Here is a 23,639-nt window from a genome sequence, read left to right as displayed (position 1 = left end):
CATTATCAGGAGGTTTGACAGGCTAGGAGAGGGGCTGATTGATACATCTATTTCCTAGGAAGAGCCAGAGACCAGTGATCTACTGACAGTCAAATTAGAGAGCTTCTTGAACGTGGGTTCAGCGCTATGGGTGAAAACGTGAACTTAGAGACTTATTAGGAAGGTAAGCATGAGCTCAAGTGCAAGGCTGGCTTGTCGCATGCCATGGCAGGAAACTGCGCTCTTGGGTGCACTCCAGGCTTTGCCCCAGGGACTCAGCTTCTCCAAGTTTCCCTTTGCACTGTGCCCCGTTTAAACTATTTGCCTCAGTTTACCCTTTGTGAAACCTCCTTTAGTGCCTTGACTAATTTTATTATTTTCAACCTCTCTACAAAAGTTTTCCAAAACCCAATTAAAATTTGTACATCCTCTGTATTTGAAGCTTGTATACAACTCCGTTTGAAAAAGGAAGGAAACATAGAAAGAAAATCACCCACAGGGATCTAAATGCACAGGATCTCACTTCTCTACCTATGCTTCACCATTTATCCCTGGACAGTTGCGTTCACCTCACCATATTTTGATTTCCACAGCCTGTCCTGAGTTGTGTCGGAGCTTTTTCTCTTTCGGAGCTGGATGGACAATATGTCACAGACTGCCTTCTAATCCTCTGATAGGACTTCTTGACAGCACGCAGTTAGAAGGCACCAGCACTCCTGGCCCGTTCCTTCGTAAGAGCCTTCATATTCTGTATCCATACTTGGTTTTCTTATTTTCTTTGTTCTCTATTCAATGTCAAATTCCAAAGGAAGAGATTGAAGTCTACATCTTGACATACTGCCTGGTCTCTTATGTACAGTGTAGGTATGTGATATTTAGTTATCAGTCATCGTGACGTGATAGATTTCCTCAGATTTATCTCTAGCGGCTCTCATTTATTTATCGTCCTTCTTAGTGGCATCCATGCCCGTAGCTTAGATTATCATACGTCATTCTTTTCTAAGCATGCTTGAAGGAGTTTCTGTTGCTTTAGCAAATGGCCTTGTTAAACTTACCACACCACTAGCTCTCACGACGGGTGCCTTCAAGTCTGGAAAGACATTGTCCAAGTACCACTTGAAACTTTTGCATTTCAGCTTCTTCCGTAACTCCCTTTGCTGGGTAAGGTTGCCCACATCCAGCCCTTGGTCTATGAGGTGATCCCCATGTCCATAGAAGAGTTCCTTGTATTCATCAAGCCAGACCTCAGCAACTCGCACCAGATTCCGTTCCACCGTCTTCATGCGGTCTTTGGGGAAGGAATATGGATTGTCATTTCTGAATATGTGGCCCACTCTGGAACAGGGAATGATCTCAATCTCACCACCACACATCCAGACCTGGGAATGAGTCAGTGAAAAACACTGATTATCAAGTGGTGGTTCACAAATCACAGGCCATTAACAACCCCATGGGACTGTCTGGACATACTCGCCCCCACACCTGGTAAGTAGTGCTTGCAACTTAGAAAAGAATTTTTACAAAAGACAAAAGATCCAACAGGCTTATTTAATTTTGTATATGGTAGACTGCTCTCTGATCCATTAAACAGACTATTTTTCTTTCCTAACAATCTATGCAAATTTCTCTTGATCTCTTTTCTAAATGACTCTTTATAGAACCCCAATATGTAAAATATGTCATACATGTTCTTGCTTGGATTGAATCAGGAAATGGTTATTGTTGTACCTTATACAAAGAAAGAGAGAGCAGGGATATGTTTGATGGAGGCACTGTAAGGTGGGGGGAAGGAGGTGCCTCTGCAGACCTGTGCTTGCACATTCCTCCCCACGAGGTATCAGCCCCAGGAAGGTATAGAATAGAGGTTATTCAGGGTATGAGGACTGGAGAGAGAGAGAGAGAGAGAGAGAGAGAGAGAGAGAGAGAGAGAGAGAGAGAGAGAGACAGAGGAGGGGAGGAGGAGGAGAAGGAGAAGGAGAAGAAAGGAGAAGGAGAAGAAGAAAGGAGAAGGAGGAGAAAGAGAAAGAAGAAGAGGAGGAGAAGAAAAAGGAGGAGGAGGAGGAGGAGGAGGAGGAGGAGGAGGAGGAGGAGGAGGAGGAGGAGGAGGAGGAGGAGGAGAGGCCAGCCATGAGCACCTGGAGAGAAGTGGGGAGGAGAATGGGATGGAGGAACAGGGGGAGCAGGAGCAAGAGAGGAAGAGGGCAAGAGCAAGAGAGAGAGGAGGGGCAAACAGTCTCTTTCATAGTGAGGCAGGCATACCTGGCTGTTGCCAGGTAACTGTGGGGCGGAATCTAGACTAATTGTCAACAGTTATAGATATCCATTTGTTCACCTTCCCCTGCCTTGGGAGACTTATAGGCTCATGGTAACCAATTCAAAAGTTCTTGGTCAAGACCTCCAAAGTTACACCCATTTGAAGAGAGAATACTCAGCCCCATAGGGAAGCTGCTGGTAGAGTTCTGTTGTTCTTGCTAAGGTTTTCCTGGACATGAGTCAATGATGTAAGTCATTTCATACATAGTCTTCAAAGATGCTGTAGCACACACTTGGTTTGCTAGTGGCCTACCCTAGCGGGATTCTTTCTCATTTGTATTAATCAAGATTACTCATTGTAGATATTTCTGCTGCCTTCCATGTATTAGAGAGCTATTCCAAGAGAGTCTCTGTACGTCACAGATGTATCCCAGAGTAATTCATATTAAGTAGGAATCCCATAGTTTTTATGCAGAAAAAGAAAGTAATTCCCCCATGTTTAGACACAGAAACACTGTTGTGAAATATTAAGTACATGAGTTTTGCAATAGTGGTTGAATCTTCCAAGTCTGGGAAACAAACCACTCACTCCATAGAACCTGTACCATGATGAAGTTTCTTCCCAGTGGCAGTCACATACGTGATTGGATTGGTAAAGTGGAGCCACTTGAGAATCATAAACTCGAATTGTGTGCATCTGTAGGTGGTGATGCTTGTGTTTACATGCATGAGGAGTGCACAGAGTAACAGGCAGTGTCTTCCTCAATTGCTCCCCCCTTTACATTTTGAACAGTTTCTCTTACTGAATGAGAACTGCTGATTCAGCAAGAGAAACTATAGATGCATCCCAGTCACTGCATTTGGCCTCTGCATGAGATTTGAACTCAGATCTTTAAGCTTGCGTGCCAATCACATTAGCAACTATGTCATCTCCCCTGCCACTAGAATGGTAAACTTTCAAAAAAGACATAATAATAAGAAGGAACAATTAGAAGTGGATACCTTGAATGATAGCTCCATATTTTCTCCACCCCAAACATCAAGACCAGGGTCATAAGTTCCAAGTTCATAAAAGTAACTTTTGTCAATGGAAAATAGTCCACCTGCCATGACTGGACACCTACAACAAAAAGGATTGTGTTAAACCTTTATCCCATGGCAACTTAACTTCTAGAGTGAGTCCTCTGTAAGAGTTTAGAGGCATTTCTGGATAGGTGCAGGAAAGTCTTGGGATGGAGCCCGAAGCCTGGCTTTAATGAAACGCTTCTGGTTCTGGGAGATTGAGCCTCATTAGCGTTGGAAAAGACATGGGTAGGACTATGATTCTTATTTCTTAATTATATTCTGACTCAACCCCTAGGGTTGTTATGGATTTCTCTGGCTCAGGGATAAATTGGATATATTTCAAATGAATTTGAAGGTGAGCGGTAGAAAACTAGCTTCTCAGGAAACTTTGCTTGCTTTGATGAATTCTTGAATAGAGCTATAATTTTTATACTGTTTTTTTTCCGAGACAGTATCTTACTACTGTAGCCTAGACTATCTTTAAACTTGCTGCCTTGCCTTGCTTTTGGCTCCTAGTACGGAGTTTTTAGTATGTCTAATTGACTCCTATATTTTTTCTGGTTTTCAGGATAATAGAGCATAATTTTTAAAAACCACTTAAGTTCTGTCTTTACAAAAGGACTTAGAGCATAAGCTATTGGTGTTCTGTTCGGGAAAATTTCCCCTGTGCCCATGTGCTCAAGGCTCTTCCTCAGTTTCTTTTCTATTAGTTTCAGTGTGTCTGGTTTTATGTGGAGGTCCTTGATCCACTTGGACTTGAACTTAGTACAAGGAGATAAGAATGGATAGATTTGCATTCTTCTGCATGCTAGCTGCCAGTTGAACCAGCACCATTTGTTGAAAAGGCTATCCTTTTTCCACTGGGTGGTTTTAGGTCCTTTGTCAAAGATCAATTGAGCATAGTAATGTGGGTTCATTTCTGGGTCTTCAATACTATCCCATTGGTCTACCTGTCTGTCACTGTACCAATACCATGCAGTTTTTAACACATTTTGCTCTGTAGTACTGCTTGAGGTCCAGGATACTGATTCCCCCAGAAGTTCTTTTACTGTTGACAATAGTTTTAGCTATCCTGGGTTTTTTGTTGTTCCAGATGAATTTGAGCTACCAGAGGACCCTGTTATACCACTCCTTGGCATATACCCAGAGGATTCTCCAGCATGTAATAAGGACACATGCTCCACTATGTTCATAGCAGTCCTATTTATAATAGTCAGAATCTGGAAAGAACCCAGATGTCCTTCAACAGAGTAATGGATACAGAAAATGTGATATATTTACACAATGGAATACTACTCAGCTATTAAAAGCAATGAATTCATGAAATTCTTAGGCAAATGGGTGGAACTGGAGCATATCATCCTGAGTGAGGTAATCCAATCACAAAAGAACACACATGGCATGCACTCACTGATAAGTGGATATTAGCCCAGAAGCATCCAAAACACATTCCACACATCAAATGATGCCCAAGAAGGAGGAAGAACAAAAGTATGGATACTCTGGTCCTTCTTAGAAGGGGGAACAAAATACCCACAGAAGGAGAGACAAAGTGTGGAGCAGAGTCTGAGGGAAAGAACATCCAGAGACTACCCCACCTAGGTATCTATCCCATATACAATTACAAAACCCAGACACTATTATCAATGTCCACAAATGCTTGCTGACCAGAGCCGGATATAACTGTCACCTGGGAGGCTCTGCTAGTGCATGACAAGTACAGAGGGGGACACTCTCATCCAGCCATTGAACTGGGTACAGAGTCCTCAATGGGGGAGCTAGAGAAAGGACTCAAGGAGCTGAAGGGGTTTGCAGTGCCATAGGAGGAACAACAATGTGAGCCAGTGCTCCCAGAGCTCCCAGAGACAAAAACATCAACCGGATAGTACACATGGTGTTACCCATGGCTCCAGACACATAGGCAGCAGAGGATGGCCTTGTTGGACATCAAAGGGAGGAGAGGCCCTTGGTCCTGGAAAGGCTCGATGCAGCAGTATAGGGGAATACCAGGACAAGGAAGCAGAAGAGGGTTGATTGGGGGAACAGGGCAAGGGGAGATGGCTTATGGGATCTTTGAGTGGAGAAACCAGGAAGGGAGAAATCATTTGAAATGTAAATAAAGAATATATCTAATAAGAAATAATAAAAAAGAAACAAAAGGACTTAGGACTGCTGTCTAGTCCTCATTTTCACATACTTACCTTATTATATCTGTTTCTTTAATTGCATTTTTTGCAACAACATCTGGAGGGATTGTTCTCCAGCCAAAGTTCATGGGCCAGGTGAAGACACCTCTTTGGAAGTGGTCCACTGTCATGTAACTAATTCAGAACAAACCAAATGAATGAAGTTTGCAAATGTAATTTTTAAGGTTATTGTGTCTCTATTGACTTCACTAACACAGCTTGTGACCAGCTCAGATATGCGACAGTTGATGTTGCATATGATTCTGCACCATCACCTCTGAGAAGTTTATAGATATGATCCACATGGGTAGTTGGCTGGTAAGATGAATTCTTTCAACTTAAATTCATCTCTCAGTCTATATTGGCCATTTTAAAATAAACCCAACAACTTAGAAGAACATATAGACTTTCTGTAAAGTCTATATAGGTATGACTAGAAATGAGAAAAATTAATATTTGGGAGTTCAACTGACTAGCAAAGAGGTTGAATATGATAATGAGCAGTTGGACTTATTAGCAGGTAAATATTGGTGCATTGGCCAGATAGATCGATAATTGACAGCTTCTGAACCCAAGATGTTTATCATGTGTTTTCATTTCTTTGGGTGAGTAGGTCATGCTTCTTAGGTTCTAAAAAACATAGCACATGTGAGGACCATCATTCTCTGTTACTCTCTGGTGTCAAGGTGTGGCAGTGTTACCTCATGTCCTTGTCATTGATGACTTCAATTACTGGGCAGGCCACCTTTTTTCTATTTAAATAAACTCTTTCCAGAAGGGGCTCTAGCCAGCCCACATTGCACTCCACATGTGAGTCTAGGAATGTCAGCACATCACCTGTAGAGTTAAAAGAGATCGTTGGAAAATCCTGTACAATATGGCAAGTGCATATACTTCATCATTAAAGATGTTAGGGATTGTTCAAGAGGCATGACTGTGAACATGGTTGCCTTCCTTTCTCACTGAGTTTCTGCTTCCTAAAAGTTCATATTTGTAATAATAGGGAAAGAGTTCAGGCATAGAGATTCTGTGGGATAAACACCACTCATGACTAGAAACAACTGACAAGCTAGTGACATGCTTGCTTCTCTTTTGCTGTAATAAACTATGACTAAAGCGTCTTGGGCAGGAAAGGGTTGATTTGGTTTAAATGATGCGATCACCACTCGCCATTGATAGAAGTGAAGGTTTGCTCAGAGTGTTTTCCTATGCAGCTTGGACTGGTGCCAAGGGGTGGCACCATTCACAGTGGCATGGTTCCTCCAACATTAATCATTTCTTTAAAAAAAATGCTGTACAGACATGCCCACAGGCCAGTCTGAGAGATACTTCTTCATTTGAGGTTCCCTTCATTCTTATTATTGTTTTCACTGACCACTCCTGGACCTGACTGCCCAGTTAGCATGTCTTCCCATGTCTTCCCCTGTTTGAGCAAGTCTTACCATCAAGTGCCTCTATTCTGCCCAGTGGTCTTATCTGTTCCCCACTACAAACTTGCAGTATAGACTTATTCTAATTCCTACTTAAGAGATAAAGATTGGATGAACAAATAGCTAAGGCAACGTTCCAAGGTAATTTACTTCGGGTGCCATGTGATAGTATGAAACAACTCATTACATAGCTCACGATGGGGCTCCAGAGCTGCATTCCCTCCCCACCTGGCCCAGATCCTACCTCGTTGATATTCTCATTCATCTGTTGCCAGGATCTGAGGGAAGTAGCACCTGCCTAAAACATATTTTGGAATTTTTATATTGCTTTATTCGGGGGAAGAGGAAAATCTATGCTCGGATACCATTGCTCTACTTTTAGATATTTTACTTTAAAATAAAATCTCAGGATTGTGTTAGATAAGAAAGCAAGGAGTTCCATGCATAGCTGGCTCCAGGTAGTGTTCCTAATTGTGGTGGGATCATCACATGTGAGGCTGTGCTGATGCAGAGAGGTTGTGAGGCATGAGGAAATGTGGAGAGGAGTGAAGTGCACACAAATAACTGGGTCCTTTTTTCTTTACCCTACGGTAAGGCTTCTACGATCTACCTAATACTCTTAACAAATGGTGAGTAGTCCTCACCAGTGATTTTTTTGATGAATTGTTTAAATGCAAATTCAGAGTAACTTAATCCAATCTTGGTCATAACCTATCATAAATTTCTGGTTTCTTGAGCTGCATACTGGTAATGCTGGCTTATTTGGAGATTGGCTTTATGAATAACAGCAGCAATTACGAGGAGGAGGAGGAGGAGGAGGGGGAGGAGGAGGAGGAGGAGGAGGAGGAGGAGGAGGAGGAGGAGGAGGAGGAGGAGGAGAAAAGAAAAAAAATCTGCCAACTTCAAGGTGCTCAGTACGTCAAATATCCTTAGCTCCTTCATGACCATAGTACTCCAAGTACTCCAACCCATCCAGGCACTCTTTTGTATCATCAAGTGGTTAGTGCTAAATCATTACGTTTATAGTTTCTAGAGGAGCATGGGTCTAGCTTTTCATTTAATTTTACTTAATGGCTTTGAAGTGATACTGAGACAGCAGAAGCAGACTCTGGAATATGAAGAATGATGCCCACTCATACTTTTCAGGAAACCTTGGTGTAGGTCAAGAGTTTGATGTTTCTTGTTGGGTAGTTACTTGAAGTAGTTGACTGACTCTAGGAATGCTAATGACAAGCCAAGGATTTTGCTAAGGGGCCTGTCATAGAGTGATTGAGAATCTGACCTAGGACTCTCACTGAGGAGTTTCCCTGCTCTATGCCTCACCTTTCTTTGGTGAATAATTCTTAGGAATATATTGTTGCTCTCCTGCCCATAGAATTTTGGCATCCTGGTTGGTCTTTTGGAACTTCTCACTCGGGCAGCAGCCATCTGATAGAGCCTTTGTATATGCATTAGACTCAGACACCAAGCACTGAGGGCACCATTGCCATTACTAGTGGTAAGAGGACTGGCTAGTTGCTGATTGTTTGGGAGAAGATCCTTTCAGACTTTAAAAGTAGCTAATTAATCCTTTAGGGAAAATAGTCTGAATCTTATTGCTCTCTGTCCTTGACTGTCTAGCTCGATCCTTGCCAGATGCATGTCTCTTTTTTCTGTTAATTCCACTGGGTGAATAGTTTGAAGATAGACATGGCTATGTAGACACATGACTAATATTCTTAATTTTTAGCTCTTGGTTTTGTTGAAGCATTCCTGAGAATAATTTTGCTTAGCATCTTTGCTAATTTCTAATTTTCCTTTTTTTAAATTTGGTTTGCTTTTTATTTTTATTTTTTGTTTGTTTTTTTTTGTTTGTTTGTTTTTTCAAGACAGGGTTTCTCTGTATAGCCCTGGCTGTCCTAGAACTCATTCTGTAGTCCAGGCTGACCTTTGCCTCTCAAGTGCTGGGATTAAAGGCATGCGCCAGCCACCACTGCCCAGCTAATCTCTGATTTTCAAGTAGTCTTTAGACTTTCTACAGTTTCCAATTCACATCAGCTCACAGGGCTAGAGAACGCTCAGGGTAATGAGAAAGATACACTGAGTAGGCCATCCCACCTTGTTCAAAGGCAATTCCTGAAGTATATACTTGATAAAACTTAGCACAGGCCAGGCTGGCTTCCAGGAGTGAGGGAATTAGTCAGGATACCAACACTATCATGGGATAACTTTTCTCCAAGCTTTCAGACACTGGCCATCCAGTAATGCTGAGCAAAGCATTGCATTAAAATCATGCATTCCACAGGAGATAGGAACAGAAACTGAAAATAAATGTTCTCAATCTTTATAGCAATTTGATAATTTATGAATTTATTATTTACTGTTTAATATGTGGAGTGATCTCTTAGTATTTCACAAAGCATAAAACCATTCTCAGGAGTTGACATTGCTTATTTATATATAATAGTGTACTATTTCTTGCATACTTTCAACCATCCCTAGAAAACTTATGATACCTAATCTTATGTAAATAGTTGCAATACCAAGCTTTCTGAGTGAGTGCAATAGAAATGAATTTTTTTTAAAAAATATTTTCATCCAAAATTGCTTGAACCGATTGGTGCATTAAGGAGCATTGGTTGTACAAATGTATATACATATACAATTATTTTAAGTGTTAAAATGGACCTGTGGTTTTCTATATCATTCAAAATTTTTTGTCTTAAAGAAATGTGTTTTGCTGTGATTTACAATGGGGTAGTCATACAACACTTAGAGGCCAGAGAAGTGTCCTCTTTACATTCCTTGTGCAGAATTTCTTACTAGGAGCAGCGAGGAGTTAGGAAACACAGAGCTGGGGTTTTCAAGATGTAGGTCTGTGAACCTTAGAGAAGCACTCAGTCCATATGGTGGGACTGTCCAGTAACATAGACAGGAAGGTAGAATGTGCTGCAAATGTTGTTTGAAGATTCTTCTGTGTCACATATGTATTTGTGCATGGACCTGGATTGTGATGTAAAGTCTGTTTCTTATCAGAAGCCCTTGTCAATGGCTCAGTCACTGAGCACCAGGTCGATGTCCTCAAGGGCATTGATGATGTGAGACACTAATTCAAATTTTTACATTTGGAGTCACTAAACCTAAGGACAGTATTTGATGGAGAGAACTTCAACTGACTGCCACTGTTCCTGACCAAGTTCATCTGAAGAGAGTGCCCTACCCCATGCCACTGTCTAATAGTTGGCCTATTTAGGAGGGCATTGCCAGCGTACTTTGTTCCTTCTGTGGGATGGGGGAAATCTCATTGATAAACAGCATGGTTTTCATTCTGTTTTCAATAGGTTTCTCCTCATGGACGTCTGATTTTCATTTTAAAGTCATCACAGGGTATATAAGAACTCACACAATGACAAACCTACTCCTCTAGTCATGGGACCATGATCCGTCAAGTTATTCTGATTTCAGTTCAAAGCTTTTTGTTGTTCTTGCTGGTGTCTGCTTTTTTTTTTTAATTTTTCTCATTTCCCCTCTCAGCTCGTCTTATCTGATGGTGCATCCTGTAGCCTCCATGCCCAGTGTAAATTATGAATCTTACTGTTCTTCCAGTTGCCCTTGTTCCTCTCTGGTTCATGACAACTGTAATAGCCTCCTAACTGAACTCTCTGCTTCTCTCCTCTCATCTCTCTGATATCCATTTTGTATATGGAGGCAGCTTGAGCTTTTAAAATGCAAATCAGACAATTTAGCTCTCTCTTCACTGACCTTCGATGGTTTTCCAGCCTAGCATACAGAACTGTACAGAAGTTTTATGTTTGTTACTTCTTCCAAATGAACCTCTTACCACTCACCTCCCTGGTCAGTTCTCATCAGGACATATGAATTCCTTCTTTGCTTTGGAAGTGTCCAGTTCATATCTGTGATCCATACTTGCACATGTGAATATTTTTTAGCCACGTGTAAGCTGATAAGTTCCTTTTCTAAATTATTTCCTAACTATAATATTTTCACATTATTCATAGATTTACTCTACTGAGGAAATTAATCTCGGAGAGACATTTAAAATTTCAAACACAGTCTGTGAAGTGCAGATGATGAGGGATAGGCCATGTCAATGTAAGTGATACAAACGCATAGAATTTCATAATGAAGCATTATTTCGTCCAATGAACACATGATAAAAATACCCTAAAGTTACTTCTGGGCACATAGCTCAATGATAACATAGTAAGATACAAGGCTTACATGTATAAGACCCTGGGTTTAATATTTAATATCGTAATTGATAAATGAGAATAAAGACAAATATAAAAAATCTTAGCTATCACCAATTTTGTTTTGATTCATTTGTTATTCACTTAAAATTTCTACTATAAAAGATGATGGTTCATCTTGACTGGATCGAAAATCACTCAAAAGACAATCTGCTAGGCACCTTGTAAGACAACTTCTTCATCAAGATAATTGAAGTGGGAAGATTGACCATAAAAGCTGGCAAACAGCTTCCAGGGCAGCCCAGTTAATAGGAATAGAAGAAGGGAGCTTGATTTTTGCCTGCTCAGTCCACTCTTGCTAGAAAGGTTGTCTACTCTGCTGCAGCTTCTGTATTTCCTTGCTAAGATCAGAACCTAGCTTCTTTGAATCTCCAGTGTGGAGCAGGGACCACTCTTGTGTAGAAGTTTACTTTGAGATTAAAACCTTACTTCTTAAGAGAGAATGTTAACGGGAGATAAAATAGTGGTGTTCTAAGAGGGGAGACCGGGAGCGCAGGAAATTTTCTTGAGACAGGAATTAAACAACTCAAATAGCCTCAGTAAGTCCTTGAAATTGGTTAGATTTACTAGCCCCCCCCCCCTTATCTGTAAATCGAAGGACCACAGAAAAGAGTGCTGAGAGATGACTCAGACAAATCCAGCTGCCTAAAAGAAGCAGAGACCAGGTGAACTATCTAGAAGAGACAAAGACCAGCTGAGTTGCCTGTTGGAAGCTGAGACCAGTTGAGTTACCAGGAAAGGCTGCTCTCCAACCTGCTGAGCTCCCTGAAGGCTGTGCAGTGTCCCTAAGTTCCTAACTTTTGCAAGCCATCCCTCGTGCTGGGTTGAGCTTTGGTGATACAGCTGTCTTTGAGTTATTTCTGCTCCTGTAAGTAACCATTCATCCCTGATAAAACCCTCATAGGTTCATAAATTTGGATATTGGTGGTATCTATACTTCACTGGTTCCCTATCTGAGTTGAGTAGATATGGTGTTTTATCTCCCCAGAAATGTCAGGAATTCTCTAGACCTTCAGTGGCAAACTGAAATGCTCAGCCTCATGGACTGTGATCTCAGACCCTTCTGTGTGTGTCAGCCATTGTTGGACTATCTAGACTGTGTTGTGTAAGACAGTCTAAACTCTCCCTTTACTATATGTTCAGTCTCCCAGTTCTTGTCATCTAGAGAACCTAGACTAACACACAAAGGGATTGTCACTTTTGGAAAACCAATGGGATTACAAGAATATGCTTGGGGTAAAGTTACAAGGAAAGAAGACTCCAGTGAGTATCGTGAGAATTTCTTATCACCAATCTGATAGAGACAGGCAATGCTAGAGATTCCAGAGAGGGAGGGGTCAATAAGTCCCTACAAGCAATAAGGAGTGTAGTAGAGGAGAATGTAGACTGTGGACTTGGGTGTCTGGGTGCAGGTGCCTCCACTACCACTGACCAGCTCGAGAGAATGAGAAGTGCTATTTACAGAACCAGAATTGCAGGCTATCTGATCCGTAGAGAAGGTTAGGGGAAGGGTAGGAGAAGAGATGGGTAGAAAAGATGATAGGAGAGGAAAAGAGATAGGATCTGGAAGAGATCTCTTCACTACACACAAATGCCAGCTTAAAAAAAAAAAAAGAAGCAATAGAGAAAAGCTGTTTTATAGTCCCACATTCTAATGATTGGTATAAGTGAGGGACAAGAGTGTATATTAAAGCCCTGTGTAAAATGTGTGAGCATTAGGTTAATCTTCTGAAACAGAGGATTAACCCACAAGTTACTTCCAACCCCCATAGGAGAGGTGTAGTTGTTAATATCTTAACTCTGTATAACCAAATAGTGGGCCAGCCTAACAGTATAGGAAGAAACAAGAAATAGGCAACTGCTGTGACCTGTGGTCACACGGTATGTATTGACCATAAGCAAATCATTTATCTTACAGGCAACATGAGAACCAAAATTTCAGAATGTGGTCAATTGTACAAGTACATTGCCTGAAATATTAAAACAATGCAATAATATGTCAGTGCAAGGTGTGACAAGACTAGACTTGGAAATTAAAATAATTGAACTAACCAATAGGTAAAATAACCAAAGAACATGAAATATGAAAAGATCTTGAATTGAAAAACACTGGGAATGGCCTGGAGAGATGACTCAGCGAATAAAACCACTGACAATTCTTCCAGAGTTCCAGAGTTCAATTCTCAGCAACCAGATGGTAGCTCGAAACCATCTGTATTGGGATCCGATGCCCTTTTCTGGTGTGCTACAGTGCACTTATATACTTATTTATATAAAATAAATAATTCCTTAAAAAGATAAAAGAAAAAAGAAAAACACTGGGAATAATGAGGAATGTTGACAAGAACATTTATAGGTATTTGCTGTTTTTCAATGTAAAAGTATACTTATTTAAGAGAATCTCCCTTTTTTACTGTAATGCCCAGGGAAAACTTAGGTGTGTAGTGTCATGGGTCCATGGTGTTAGGTTATCTCTGAGTTAGGAAGTCCTTTTTAAAGGCCCACAAAAAGCAGTTAATATAACTTCCCCTTCTTTGTCTCTGTCTTTCTCTGTCTGTCTCTCTCTCTTTCTGTGTGTGTGTGTGTGTGTATCCGTATGTGATAGCTACATTTCATGTCAAAGGTCTAGAAATTAATATGCACACAAGGATATTTTTAGTTATATTCTTTTATATTCTGTGTTTGCTTGAAAAACATTATAAATCAAAGCAAAATTGTGATGAACACAATTTGGGAGGTGGGGCAGTTTCTTACCTGTTGCGTTCTGTGCCCCAGCCAGCCTTGCTCTGATCAAGCCATGTCTCTCCTTGAGGCGAAGAATCCGAACTTTTGGGAACTGAGACATGTATTTATCCAAATCAGCTTTTAGGTAGTCTATATCAGGGAAAAGAACAAACCCAAAATACTTTAATTAACTGGATTTACCAAGAACATTTTTTGCAATTTCAAGTCAAAATGTATGATGTCATTCTAGTTGCCAAATTTTAACTTTGGATCCATAATTTTATTTGATGTCATCTTACTGAAAATATTTATGTGGGTTCAATATTCTAAACTAACCAATTTCTCAAATCCAAGAAAGGAGTCTGACTTGAGTGTATAAATTTGAAAAGTTTGAAGAAGACAGTACAATTTTGGTTTGTTAAGAGCTACCATTCCCACTAACACTTCTTAGTGATGAGAGAGTTATTGAGTATATTTAAGGATCTTTGGGCAGAGAAATTAGAGTACTGTGTTTACATAAGAAAACATGCAGCTGGGTTCTCCATTTTGAAGAAGGACTTGCTTGGTTGATGTGGCCGTGGCTGTGGGCAGTTTCCTGGCATGCAGTTCTCACCATGAGAAGGAAAGCAGCCCTGACTGGTTTGTGTACAGCTTGAAGAAATCAGCCTGAGATTCGGTGTAAGCGACTGCCAGTTATACAATCTCTGTTGTGCTCATGGGAACAGACCTGCCTAATCAAATCCCAGTCCTGGCCCACAAGAGATTGGGTCACAGGACTTAGGACTTCAGCTCATCCTAGAGTATCTTTGCTTCTTAGTTGGCTGTAGAGGGATTCCGCCAAGGAACATTTTAGAGACGCTTAAGGATATAGTTACAATCACATCTGTGGCTATTGACAACTATACTGGGTAGGAATGCCTTCCATAGTTTCTTTCTTTCTTTGAGACTGAATTTCACAATATACTCCAGGCTAAACTTGAATTCTTGATTCTCTCGCTTCTTCCCCGGGGTACTAGGATTGCAGGTATGTGCTGTGCCACAACACTGATTTTCCTGGAATGTATTTACAGCATATTTCCTACTAATTGTGTGTGTGTGTGTGTGTGTGTCTTTCTTAAAAAGGACCCTGAAACTGTACAAGACTCTGGGTCCATAAAAAACAAAACAAAAGATAAATCACCACCAACAACAACAACGAAACCAACCAAAAAAAAAAAAAAAAAAAAAAAAAAAAAAAAAAAACCAAATTGGCTCTGCTCCGCGTCAAAGGGCTTTTCTTGCTTGGTGGCTGACTACTACTTCTTTGTCTGGTTTCCCAATCCCTCATCAACATTTTCCACTCTCTTCTGGCATCCTGCTTCTTGAGATCTCTGTGGCCATGGCAGTAACAACAGGGCAAAGACAGCACACACGTCATCATGCTTACAGATCAAGCTTCAGTCGTCTCGCTATCATCACTACCCAAGTATTTCTTTTTCTAGTTCAAAAAAGTATGGGACATTTTGGGAATTGTCATTGTGGCATGGCTGGGACTATATGACTTCCTATACACAGAGATACTTTGGTAACGCAAAGAGCCAAAGCCTTCCATGTAACAAATGAAAACAAATGGAATCTTAAAAACTGGTGTGGCTTCTGCTTCCAGTCTGCACTAGAAAGGCTATCTTTTTGAGCCATTGAAAATGTGTCTTCTCTGAGCTTTACTGCACACAGGATCTTCCTTCCTCTTCAGAGGCATCCAAGGGATTTCCATTTCTTTGCTTTCCATAGAGTTTAACTGGTTACTGACTAGAAAATATTTCAACGGACAGGGTGGACTTTGCTCATTATAGTCCATAAAAAATAAATTGTTCATCATCTTCTGGACTCAAATGACCATCTCAGGGAGTCACAACATGAAAATAACTCCTGCACAGTAAGTAGGTCCCAATGGGAATGGCAGAAACATGTAGCACAGCAGATCCCTGGATAACCAATGATAGTCTTAAAGATGGATTTGTTCAAATGTTTTGCCTACATCTGCATCTATGTAGTGCATGTATGCATTGCCTGTTAAGGCCAGAAAGGGGTGTTGGATGCCCCTTGAAACTGCACTTACAGATAGTTTTATGCTCCCATGTCAGTGCAGGGAGTTGAACCTGGATCCTCTGGAAGAACATTCAGTGCTCTTAACTGTTAAGCCGTCCCTCTAGCTTCCATTAATAATATATGACCGGTGCTTAGATTCATATTTTCATGGCAGCACATGAAACAATAGTTTGGCACTTACAAATACTAAAGTTTCATTAAATTACCTGCTCAACAAAACGACGATTGCTTTCCATCAAGCTTTAGCTTTTCAGGCAGAATCCAAGAAGGCTTTCTTACCTTTGGTGCTGAAGTCATCCACCAGCAGAATCTCCTTGATGAGGTGTGGAGGGGAGCGGTTGAGGACGCTGTGCACAGACCTCAGGAGAGCGGACCACACCTCATCCACAAAGCACATGATGATGCTGGTGGTTGGGAGGTCATTGTGAACTAGTTGTTCTGCACACCTGTGCCAGGATATAATCACAGAACAAGAGATATGCTACTGAGATCTCCAAGGGTCCTGAATAATCTGTACACAAAGTGCGCATATGTGCACATGTGCAATACACACACACACACAAGCACACATACACACACACACACACACACACACATTACCAGTTTATTTGAGTACTATGTTCATTTTGTTGTATGCATGGGCAATAGCATTTTTTGAAAGGACTAACAGTGGCAGACATGAGGCCTCCTTTGGAGGTATAACACTACAGTGAAAAGGATGGGTTTTTTTTTTTTGTAGGAGGTTAGATTACTTTAATCCTATGACCAAGAAATTAACTTCAATAGCTTATTATTTCCGTGTCTCAGTTTTCACACCTGCCAAACAAGGTAATGTTCCTCTTAGAGTTTCAGAGCCCAGTGATTGTCATAGAAACCATTTACCATAGTTCCTGGCACAGGCATTTACTAAACAGTAGCTCTTGCTATCATTATTAAATTATATATAAGAAGAGAGCCTTATGTGTTATTTAGTGTCACAAAGTAGCTTATGATTGCTTGTATAAATAGCCATCCGCCAAATGGCAAAAGTGATATCTTTCACTCCACTCAGCTTATGAAAGTATTTTTTGGCACAGTGTACATGGACCAAATAATTGTACCCTCTCCCATTTCTGTATTTGAAAGTCCCTTGCTGTGACTGCTTCAGAGTAGCCATGCTTGAAATCATTTTGTTAGCAAATGATAGACAGGCTAAGAGGTGCTTGGTGGGCTATACCTGGACATGGTCTCCTATAGGCTCTGCAACTCATGGCTACCTCATTGTAGCATTTTCTTTGTCTGGCTTGTGTCACTGTTAGTGTGCAGCTCTTAGTGAGACTGCCCAAAGTGTATTTGCCCTTCTGCTAACACACCTCCTCTTAGTAAAATAATAATCAGTGGTGCACGTGAATAAATACTTAAGCACTCTGACTTATTTCAGTGTAAGTCTCAGACCTCTTTCCCTTTTTAATAGATATATGGGCAAAATCTTGGACATATAGGCTCTTGGTTATGTTGTTAGTAGGTTCTGTATCTGGGACTGAAACTCTGGTCTAAACTGGCCCTAGAAGTAACCATAGAAGTTTAGATCCCCAGAATAAACACAGCTAGCAGCAGATGTAACATTTGTGAGAACCAGAGCATCTGTCAAGTACCATGACTCATTTTTGTTAGTTTAATGAATAAGACAAAGATAAAAGTAAATGCTATAGTTAAACAAACAATATTTGCTTGTTCTTTGTTTATGGTTGGCAACGTACTATTGTGAACATAATTTAATTCAATACCATGGAAATTGCTTGAGATGCAATTGTGTAATAAATTATCACATACTTCTTTAAATGATGCAAAATGAAGCACAAGATGATCAGTGATTCACTCAGCATCATTTCCATGGTTATAACGTTCATGGGAATGTAAAATGATGTTTTCACTTCATTGGTCTATGGTGGGTTCCATGCTAAGAGAGTTTGGATTAGGAATCAAATAAACATATGGCTGCATATCACTTATCCCTAATTACTGGCTTGAATAACTTCTTTGAACTTTAATTTGCCAACTACAAAGCATGTATTAAAAACCGTCTTGATTAAATATATATCCAATACAGCACTTGTTCATAAGAAACACAAGGAAACTCACCATGGTCTTTACTTTCAGTCTTTTCCTAAAGTGGCTGGTTAATGTATTATGCAAAGGCTTTGGAGAATCACACCCAACTTCAACCCCAGAAAACATGCAGAAAGTTTGCACAGACATTGAGATTCTTTGTCATAAATAAAACAAAAGATAACAGACTAACTCACAGTTCACTGCCCATCCGTTTGGGAATGTAAGTTCCTACATTAAAACTAATTCAGTCTCCTCATAATATGTGATTAAACTTAAGAAAATATTAGAGGGCTCAAATGAACACATGCTACACTTTCAGGTGCTGTAAACTCAAAATAACACATTTCAATCAGATGTCTTAATCTGATTCTACTGTTAATGTAAAATAGCAGGTTGCCTAAATTAATCTTATTCTGTACAAAGAGCACCTGTATTGGAATTTCTGTAAAGCAGGAGCATTCCTGACTATATTTAAGGATTATATTAATTACCTGTGGTTGCTCTAACACCTAAGATTTCTGCTCCAAAGTTTCTCCTAATCTATCTTCTCTTGCATTTTGCTATGAGCAGAAAGAAAATACCAGGTCACACCTTCAGTGCTGTGCTTGCTACATCCCCTTAACAGATATCCAAGTTCATCACCTCCAATTTCTGTTCATTTTTATGTGTTATAAGACACAATTCGGTCAAGCTCCTTGCACTCTATAACACGCATCACCTCTTCTCTAGTTCCCAGTCACCTGCCTGTGAATCTTTGCAAGCCATCAGGAGAAACACTTTCCAAGCCCATATTTTTAGCAGTATCTTTTAGTGACAACATAAATGTCCCCAGGAGTGATAGGAACCGTCTCTGCAGAGGGCCTCACTTTTTTCTGACCCTCACAAACATCCCTAACATCCACATTGTTTCTATTGGTATCTTCAAGACAAACATTCCAGGTGTTTCTATTACAGCAGGAATTTTTATCCTAGTGTGGAGTGCTAAGAGTGTACTTGACATTGGTCAAGGTGAACTTCTCCCAGCCTATGGTGAGCAAGGAATCCCCGTGCTAGTCAGGATCCTGCTCCACCTAAGGTGGAGAAGCTCAGAGTGAAGGTTAAGTTCATTGTTCCTCCAGGTCTACGAATTCCTGAATTAAGCAGGCGACCCACCCAGCTGCCTGAGCAGTCTAGCCAAGGACCACCAGCCAACTTGGCCCAGGAGTCTGGTGGGAGGGGCTTGCCCAAACTGTTAAAAGTTCTGACCGCCATTAAAGTTGGGGCTTCGATCAGTAAAATATCATCCTGGCCTCTTTCTTTTCGTCCCTTCTCCATACATCCCTCAGTTTCTGTTCCAGGAACCCAGTTCGTAGTATCTGCAGGCAGCCATGGAATACGATAAGCACATACCATGTACTCATCTGTGGGAATCAAGAAGTAAATACAACTCTTTGAAGAGACATGCCTATCAGTTTACCCCAAAGAATTTAACAAATCAAAGTAAGAAATAGCTATTCTTTTGGAGGGTAACATACCTATATGTTTTAAATGTGGGACTCTCTCCCCCTAACTCAAAAGTTAGTTTAGTTATAACTTAGAGAAACATTAAGTTAGCCATTTACTCTCTTGTTTCTTTCTTTCCTTCTTTTAAAAAACATGCTTGGAGCTTCTTTATGTTTGTAATTTTTTTTGGAGAAATCCATAAAATATTAGGTGTAGTAGTTTGTCATGAATTAAATATTGATAATCAAATTTAGAAAAGAATTAGAACAAGGAAAGCCACCAATTGAAGACTTGTCAAGGATTAATAAAAAATGTAGTTGATTGTATAATCAGCAACAGTTGAAGGAAAATTTTGGAAACATAAAAAGTAAATTCTGAAATGTATTTTATAAGCCATCTTATATATCTAAGGTAAGGTTTCAATTCTCAGAAGCTGTGGTGTTGAGCAGGAAGGACTGAGAAGGGGCTGGGTGAGACTATTATTGTAATCATTAGTCCAAGCCAGATGCAGGAAGAGACAGAGTTTTGTAAACTGTTTTGTAAGAACTCTGATTGATAAATGGGACCTCATGAAACTGGAAAGCTTCTGTAAGGCAAAGGACATAGTCAATAAGACAAATAGACAACACATAGATTGGGAAAAAATCTTCACTAACCCCACATCTGATAGAGGGCTAATATCCAAAATAAAAAAAAAAAAGGTATAGGACTAAACTGAGATTTCACAACTGAGGAATCTTGAATGGTTGAGAAGCACCTAAAGAAATGTTCAAAGCCCTTAGTGATCAGAGAAATGCAAATCAAAACAACCCTGAGATTCCACCTTACATCAATCAGAATGGCTAAGGTCAAAACTTCAGGTTATAACACATGTTGGAGAGGGTGTGGAGAAAGAGGAACACGTCCATTGCTGGTGGGATGGCAAACTGGTACAACTACTCTGGAAATCAATCTAGCAGTTCCGCAGAAAATTGAAAATAGATCTACCTAAAGACCCAGCTATACCACCCTTGGGAATATACCTAAAAGATGCCCCACCATGCCACAGGAACACATGATCCACTATATTCATAGCGGCATTATTTGTGATAGCCAGAAGCTGGGAAAAACCTAGATGTCTCACAACAGAAGAATGGATATAGAAAATGTAGTTCATTTATATAATGGAATACTACTCAGCTATTAAGAATGTGGACATCGTGAGTTTTGCTGGCAAATGGATAGACCTAGAAAATATCATCCTGAGTGCGGTAACTCATATTTAAAAGGACATATATGGTATGTCTTCACTAATAAGTGGATATTAGACAAAAAAGTACAGAATACCCAAAATTACAGTCTACAGAACTCAAAAAGGTCAACAAGTTGAAGTCCTACTTGGGAGGAAGAAGAAAGCAATTGCAAGTGGGGAAGGAGGGAGGGAGGGATTTAGGAGGGAGAGTGGATGGGAGGGAAGGGAGTTGGGGTGAGGGAGAAGGGAACCTGATCTGGTACTGAGTGAGAGAAAAGGACTGAAGCCCTGAGGGCCAGCAGAAAGAATGCAAACAGGCAACCTCAGGAGATAGGAGGTTAGGGGGGATGCTGCAGGATGCAACAAAGATCTGGGAGGTGAGAGACCCAAAGGGAGGGACCTTAGATGAAATGCTGGACAGTAGGGAGAGGGAACTTAGAGAGCCCACCTCCAGGAGGAAGACAGAGCATCAAATGAGGGAGAAGGGGGGCATCCCACAGTCACAACTCTGACCCATAAGTGTTCCTGTCTAAAAGAACTACAGAGATGGAAATTCAGAGGAGCCCGAGGAAAAGAAGATCCAGCGACAGGCCCAAAGTAGGATCCAGCTCAAGAGGAGGTCCCAAGACCTGACACTATTACTGAGGCTAATGGAACACTCACAAAAAGGGGCCTAGCATAACTGTACTCCAGAAGACCCAACAAGTAGCTGTCCCCTGTTGTTGAATTAGGGAAGGATGAAAGAAGTTGAGGAGAAGGATGACCCTGTAGAAGGACCAGTGGTCTCAATCTGGACCCCCAAGATCTCTCAAATACTAGATCACCAAACAGGCAGCATATACCAGCTGACATGAAGCCCCCAACACACATACAGTAGAGGACTGCCGGGTCTGTGTTCATTAAGAGATGATGCACCTAACCCCCAAGAGACTGGAGGCCCCAGGGAGTTTAGAGGTCAGGTGTGGTGGGGGTAGGGACATCCACATGGAGACAGGGGGTGGGGAGGAGGTATGGGATGTGGAATATTTGGAGGGTGGATGGGGGTGAGGAGGATAAAATATAGAGTTTAAATAAACTAATTAATTAATTAAAAAATAAACCAAGACATAAAAAGCTAAATGCTGAAATAAAGCACACTTGTCAATTAAAAAAAAAAGAAATCTTTTAAAAAGAGAAAGAAAGCTAGGTACGCAGGAAGGGGCAAATTTGTCAGCCTCTTCTCCCTTTCCTGAAGGATGGAGTCAAACTTATGAGTGTGAGGGATGGTTCAGAGAGCTGACAAAGATGTCAATGACTTAAAATTACCAAGGGGGCAGGCACTCCTTACACTGAGCAATCTTACAGCAGCAACTGATATAACTGACATGTACTATCTCTTTAAGTCCATCTGGATATCTTCCCAGTCTCCTGAGGTTTCATACTCTTGTAATGTTCAGCCTTGCCTGGTGGCTGTTTCCCTTCAGTTTCTTTCTTAGCATACCCCTGGTTCTTCATAACCACTAAGCAGTTATTCTAGGGTCTGGGTCTACAGCTTTGTCTCACCAGTGAACCCCAACTCCCATGCTCTTGTGAACAGCTCCATTTGGGCACTAGATTCAATATTGCCTGCAGGAACGACTAATTTGCTTTGCTTTCTTGGCGTAAGATAACTCAGAATGTTCTGGAATTCAAAGAAAAACTCTCTCCCAGATATATATTTGGAAGACTTTCTTGTGCGTAAAACTGGGCAGTGTTAGGTCATGCACTTTTAGAAACCCGATCTCCTATAGCAGTAAACAGCCTAAATGTGTGCCAAGTATGTGACAAACCAGCTTTTGTTGTTGTTTATTCACAGCCACAACAGGTCAGACCAGACAGCTCACAGCATTAGTAATGCTTACTCCAGATACAAGTAGCTACAGCCATCTAATTTCAGATTGTAGAAACATGTCAATTTATTCTCCACTGACCCAAGTAAAATGAATTATCTTTGTTTCTGATTTGTCCGAGTTTTGATTTCTGATACTTTTACAGGAGAGGGAACTGCCACTGACGTCTAATCTATGTTCATGATATTTAGTTTTGTGAAGTTTTTTGAGATTAAGAACTTATGACTTTTTTTCCTGAATGATCACTTTTTACACAGACTAGGTATTCAGTCTCCATGTCTGGTTCTCTGTTTAAAATTACTCAAACTCTTTTGCTTAGGGGAGTCGAGGTTTGGATCACTATAGCAATCCAAAGACTGCAGATTATTAGGAACCCAAATGTGAGGAATTCCATCATCCCGAAAGAGCTGATGTCTAACTACTATGGTAGAATAAAGAACTCAGTCTTGTTCTTTGTGGCACTGACTGGCTGTCTGGGCATCAGCATGGCACTTAAAATGCATAACTTTACGGCATTCACTTTTAGGATGAAGACTATGATGTTCGCATCATAGAACATGCAGTCTTCATGAAACAATGGATATAAAAATACTAGGCATGCCTCGCACTGCTGTAAAGCCTGTGTGAGAACTCAAATCTCTCTCTCTCTCTCTCTCTCTCTCTCTCTCTCTCTCTCTCTCTCTCTCTCTCTCGATGCGCAGGTTCTGACTTAAAGCACTGGCTGGTCCCAGGCAGTCTTTGATCTGAATCTACCAAGTGCTTGCTCATTTATCAATGCTGATGGTTTACCTCCTCAACTTCTGTGTGCTCAGTCCTTGGCCACTGACTTGATTTGAATGGAGCCTATCGAACAGAGACGGCTTCAAGTCAGAACACTGAGGGAATGATAACATTCTTTCATTTCTATGAATTTTTCATTTTATTCCAGCAGAAGCTAAACACATCATGAAGGTCAAGTCTCAGTCTTTATGGGTCTGAACAGAAGGTCGGAG

General features: G+C 40.7%; 1 protein-coding gene across 1 annotated transcript in view; it reads right to left on the bottom strand.

Moving 5' to 3' along the window:
• Positions 1 to 23,639, bottom strand: part of Galnt5 (polypeptide N-acetylgalactosaminyltransferase 5) — a 41,947-nt gene that overhangs the window by 9,568 nt on the left and 8,740 nt on the right. The window contains exons 2-7 of the mRNA XM_052181131.1: positions 16,255 to 16,421; positions 13,918 to 14,037; positions 6,185 to 6,320; positions 5,499 to 5,618; positions 3,235 to 3,352; positions 1,035 to 1,358 (exon numbers count right to left, since the gene is read on the bottom strand). Of these exons, the coding sequence (XP_052037091.1) occupies positions 1,035 to 1,358; positions 3,235 to 3,352; positions 5,499 to 5,618; positions 6,185 to 6,320; positions 13,918 to 14,037; positions 16,255 to 16,421 (985 nt within the window). The remainder of the gene's footprint in view (positions 1 to 1,034; positions 1,359 to 3,234; positions 3,353 to 5,498; positions 5,619 to 6,184; positions 6,321 to 13,917; positions 14,038 to 16,254; positions 16,422 to 23,639) is intronic.

Source organism: Apodemus sylvaticus, chromosome 5, assembly GCF_947179515.1.
Source record: "Apodemus sylvaticus chromosome 5, mApoSyl1.1, whole genome shotgun sequence".
Lineage (NCBI taxonomy): Eukaryota > Metazoa > Chordata > Mammalia > Rodentia > Muridae > Apodemus > Apodemus sylvaticus.
This window is presented reverse-complemented; position numbering and strand designations above follow the sequence as displayed.